Source organism: Pongo pygmaeus, chromosome X (genome assembly GCF_028885625.2).
Source record: "Pongo pygmaeus isolate AG05252 chromosome X, NHGRI_mPonPyg2-v2.0_pri, whole genome shotgun sequence".
NCBI lineage: Eukaryota > Metazoa > Chordata > Mammalia > Primates > Hominidae > Pongo > Pongo pygmaeus.
In genome coordinates this window covers 146,521,532-146,526,826 of record NC_072396.2, presented here as the reverse complement: position 1 = coordinate 146,526,826, position 5,295 = coordinate 146,521,532, and the positions used below count along the sequence as shown (strand labels likewise).

At 47.1% G+C, this 5,295-nt stretch overlaps 1 protein-coding gene across 1 annotated transcript; it reads right to left on the bottom strand.

The window, feature by feature from the left end:
• Positions 1-782: 782 nt before the first annotated feature.
• Positions 783-1,907, bottom strand: LOC129025321 (melanoma-associated antigen C2-like). Its single transcript, XM_054473087.1, has one exon. It carries the CDS (start codon positions 1,905-1,907, stop codon positions 783-785), a length of 1,125 nt encoding a protein of 374 aa, XP_054329062.1.
• Between the last annotated feature and the right edge of the window lie 3,388 nt (positions 1,908-5,295).

The window sequence follows — 5,295 nt, the reverse complement described above, 5'->3', positions numbered from 1 at the left end:
TGCAGTTTTCCAAAGCCCCAAGCTGCCTTAGCTCAGGGCCTTTATACTGGAAGGCTCACATTGGAGTCTAACCTCCCCAGTCCTTTTTTAAGTTGTTCTTTAAATTGTAAAGAGCACCTTACCACCTTCTTGATATGGCTTCTGCTCCAAGAACCTCCTGTTTTATGGGTAGGGATAAGTCATGCTTTTCACACTATCCCCACTATGAGGAGTGCCTTCCAAAAGCATATGCTTAAATAATGTTCAGCAAATAAAGGAGTCAGTGAGGCTTTCTTGTATTCAGAGTTAATTTCTGCTACTTTTTTGAATATGCCAAGCCAAGCAAGGGGTATATATTTAATTTTTAAGGACAAGAGAATATAGGGTATGAGGAGATGCAAATATTAGCCATCCTTTATTTTGTTCAACTATTGAACTGCTGAGTACTTTCACATTTTAAAGAAAATTCCTATTATAATACCACACTATCCTGTTACAGATCACAAAATAAGAGGTTTTCCCATTATTTTTAACAAAATATAAAATTCTTACTTTTAAGTCAGATAAATGGCAATACGTGTGTAAGTAATATTAATAAACTAAGATTCTGAAACCAATTAAACCTGCTATTAAAATAAAAGCATTTGAAAATAACCAAAAGAAAAACAGGTAAATCTATAAACCACCCACATGAAACAGAAATGCAGAGAACGCTGTTTTCTCTCCAGCCCCACCTGGGCCCTTCACTGTGTAGGACCTCAACTGCCTTCTTCAAACATAAAGGGAAGAAACTACCCTAGACTTCATTCAGGACAGGAGAAGTTGCTGGACATGAAACTGAAGCTTGCACTGGGCATGGCAGTGGTATCATCTGTGGTGGAAATTATGGCCTGGGCTCTCTCTTCCACATCTTTCAAAGCATCCTTGTACCAGGATGGAAAGGAAATAGGGATACTATTGTAGAGCTTGGCCAAAAACTCTAGTACTTTCTGCTTGGTGCTTTCTGAATGGGCTCTTGGACCCCACAGGAATTCATAACGTGGAGGAGAACTGTTGGGCACCTCCCGATACTCCAGGTAACGTCCCTGCACCCAAACTTTAATGAGGAGCTCCCTGGGCTCCCCATAGACGAAGTGCTCCCTCCCAGCATACACCCCTATTGCCTTCAGCACTTCCCAGATGACCTCCTCAGGAGCACGGCTGCCCTTTATGAAGATCACACTCAGAATAAGAATCAGGAGGCAGTTCTCAGGCCTGCCCGTGTCGTCACTACCCTCATCGGCGAGGTCTACTGGGTTTGCAAACACATAGAAATGGTCAGGGCCCACTTCTATCAGGGAAAGGCCAAAAAGAAGCTCTATGAACTCAAAGGCTTTCTCGAATATCACAGGAAAGTAGTCTTTGTACTTGGTAATGACAATCGTCAGCATCTCTGACTCTGTTATAGGCCCCTTTGTTTGATATTTGAGGAGCAGGAACTCCACTAACTCGGCCACCTTTTCATCTAGTGTATATGTGAAAAAGAACTCACTGTCTGGCAGGCCAGGACAGGTACTTGCATCCTCCTCTTTTTGGCTGCTGGACTCTTCATTCATTGGGCTCCATGAAACAGAGGAAGAGCAGGAGCTCAGAGGATTCTGGGGAGGACATTGGGAAGGACCCTGTGGAGGACTCTTGGGAGTGCTCTGGAGAAGACTTGACATCCAAGCAGAGTGCACCTCCTCCTCCTCAGGGCCACCAAGAATCAGAGAAGAGGATGAGGAGGAGGAAGAGGAGGAAAATACTAAGTAGAAAGTAGAAGAGGAAATGGAGGCTTCCTCCTCTTCCTCATCTGTGGGATCCTGTGCATCTATCCAATCCTCTATCACAACTGGGTACTGGGAGTCTTCCGCAAAGTTGGGGAACGGAACGCTTGGAAAAAGAGGCATAACGACTTCTTCAGGAGCAGCAGGTAAACATATCAACAGGGATACGGATGATGGGATCCAACAGGCCTGTGGAAGAAAGTGACACTGTGAGTGGCCTCAGCTGATAAACTCACCCATGATGGCTCTGCCAAAGGCCGACTTACAGCTCCTCTTCTCTTAAGGTGGTGCTCTAGGGCCTCACAGGTCACCTGTCTTCCTAGAGAGATTGTCCCCTGGGCACCTGTAAGAGGATGTGAGAAATCCCCTCAGGGCACAGCTGAAAGGCAGAGCCTGAGGCACCAGGAATGACAGTAGGTGGTTACGGCTGGGTGCTGAGGAGTCTCCTCTGTCTGTGGGGGTAGAGCCTTTGTAACAAAGTCAGGGTGTGCACTCACCTTGACTCCTGGCACTTCCTGGGCCTCCCCTGCTGTGCTGACTTCAGGAAGTGCAACTCAGACCCAGGTCTTCACATCCTGGTTCCTGGAGCACCTGCAAGAGGAAGTGAGGGAGCCCCTCAGGCTAAAGACTGCAAGCAGAGCCTTGGGTCTCCCAGGGCTGACAGCTGGGGCTGGCCAGACTCACAGAGCTCCATAGTTCTGGGCTGCATGGCTCCCTCAGAATTTAATTAGCAACCTCACAGCTTCTTAGACAGGGCCAGACCCCCACCACTCTGCTGGTCTGAGGCAAAACCTCAGAACAAACTCCACATCCCTGAGAGCAGTGGGAGGTGGTGTGGTGGCAGCCTCTGCCAACTGCCAACTGGAGGCAGCTCCTCTGCTGACTTGCCGTGGGACCCCCAGACCAAGGCCTCCCCCCTCCCTTCTACCCCTCACCCAGAAATGAGAGGGCTGCGGCTCAGCCTGAGCTGACTGGGGAGCTCTAAGAGGGCTAATATGATGAGCAGGGTGGGAATCTCCAGGAATCTGTCCTCTGAGGTGGGGGTTCCCCGAGTCTTCCTCCAAGTCTTCCTATTTATTCCCTAGAGGGCCGGTACCTCCTCCCTTCTTCTATCGTGAGGACCCCTCAGCCCCCAGCAGCCATCTTCCTCTCTGGGACCTACAAGTCCCACGGCAGGGGCAGCACCCGCCACGGTTTCTTCTCTCTGTGGTGGGAGGTCCCTCAGTTCTTCCTCAGGGCCCTTACCTTGAGGATTGGCCAGGTCTAAGACTTCTCTCCGCTGAACTGAGACAGGCCTCCTCACAAAGTGCCTCAGGTCCTTCGGACTCAACAAAATGCAAGTCGGGAAAGCACATCCAGGAACCCTGCTGGGGTTGACCAGAGCTGACAGCAGGGGCAACGTGTGGCGGGGCCTCCACTCTGCAGAGGAGCCAACCCCCACGTGTCAGTCTCCTTCCACCCTTTCCTGACCACTTCCTGGTCGCCCTCCACCCCTTCCTGCTCACTCCCTAAGCCTTGCTGACCTCTTCTCTCCCACCTCCCCAGTCCCTGACACCCTCCTCCCGCCCCTTTTTCCAGGGCTGACAGCAGGGAGTGTCTCTTCACAGCCTGGGCCTCCCCTCCCTGGTGGGAGGTCATCGTCCTTCCATATGGTTCTCTTCTTGATTATTGGCCAGTCCTGGAGCTTCTCCCTCTGCTTATGTGAAGCTACTCTCCTCAGAGAAAACCTCCCCTCCAGCTGACTCCCAAAATGGAAGTCAGAAAATTGTACATTTGGGGACCATGATGGGCTCCTCCAGAGCTGGCAGCAGGCACGGGGACAGGACAGGGGGCACTATCAGTCATGGGTGTTCTCTTCCTGCCTTCCTGAGAGGCTGTGCCTGGACTCCTGATACTGCCTGGGATGCCTGACCCTGTGCATCTGAGTCTTTCACCTCCGAATAAGCCCCTCCCATCCCTGAGACCTGCAAGGTGAAAGAGAGGGAGAACCACATCCATCCACAGTGGTATAAGACCTCCCATGCCCAACGCAGGGCTCCACTGCCCCTGTCTGAAATGGAGTAGGAAGGCCCCTCAGTCTTCCTCAAGGTATTAGTTCTTACGGGGCCTCCACTCCCTCCCTCTCCTGTCCAGAGAGCAACACTTGTTCCTTCAGCCGCTAAAATCCATTCCAAAATTTTCCACTTTACTGCTGAGTGTGAAGTTAACATCATCGCTCCCATAGCCTATGTTAAATTGTTGTGTCTTTTCCTATCCTTGTTCCTGAAAAAACCATTGTCTTTTCAGCAGCCCGTGATCCTTTTAAAAACCAATATGTGATTATCGTTTTAAATACACACATCAGATTTAACTAGAATGTGAAGTTATATGTATTTTGGAAAATGCATGGAGTCCCATATCTGCCAACCAAGTATCATACTGACCGGTTCCACCTGCCTAAAATTCTCCTCTGCATCCTGTTTGAAGTCAATCACTGCACTCCACAAAGCTCCAGCAACTCTCTTCTGTTTTCAGTTCCTGTAGTTTTAACTCTTCCAATTTGTCATATGACTAGGTTCATAAGATACTGACTTAACAGTGTGCCTGTACTCTTTTATTTATCACAACTAGCAAGGAATGAGAATTTCTGTTATTCTATATCCTCTCTTACATTTAGTATTTTAGATTTTCAGGTTTTAGCCATTCTCATAAGCATGTATTGGAATCTTCTTTGGTTTTTGTTTGCATCTTCCTAATGACATATGAAATTTGTCATCTTTTTATATGCTTTTTTTCCCCCATTGGTATAGCCTCTTTGGTAAAGTGTCTATTCAAATCATTTGCATCTTTCTGTAGATGAATAAACTTCATTTTGAGAGCATTGCTAATCCAAAAATACAAAGAGAAAACTTCATCAAATTTAGAGTTCTTATATCTACACCACCGCCCTGCCCTGCTTGCTGTACACACACACAAAGTGTCTCTTTTTATTTATATTTTGTATTATTATGACATGTTTGCTGCAACTGATGGAACTGTATTACCTCATTATTAAGTCCACGGTTTATGTCAGGACTCTCTCTTAACGCTGAGGATACAATAGATTTTGATAAGGGTGTAATGGCAAGTATGCATCATTACAGTATTACACAGAATTGTTTCACCATCTTAGATCTCCTGTGTGTTCTACCTAATTATCAATCCCTCGTACACCAACCCCAACCATCAGCACCCGGAAACCAGTAATACTTTTAGTGTATTCATCATTGCCTGTTCCAGAATATGATATGATTGAAATTGTACATTATGTAGCCTTTTTAGAATTTTCTTCTTTCACTTAGCAATAGGCTTTCAGGATTCCTTCAGGTCCATCCCACTAACAACCACTGAAAGTTCCTGTTGCTCAACATGCATGTCAACATTTGATGTTGCAGTGTTTTGGATGTCAGCCATTCTCCTGGGGGTAGAGGGCTATCTCCTAGTTGTTTTAATTTGCATATCTATAATGACATAGGACATTTGACAGTGTTAT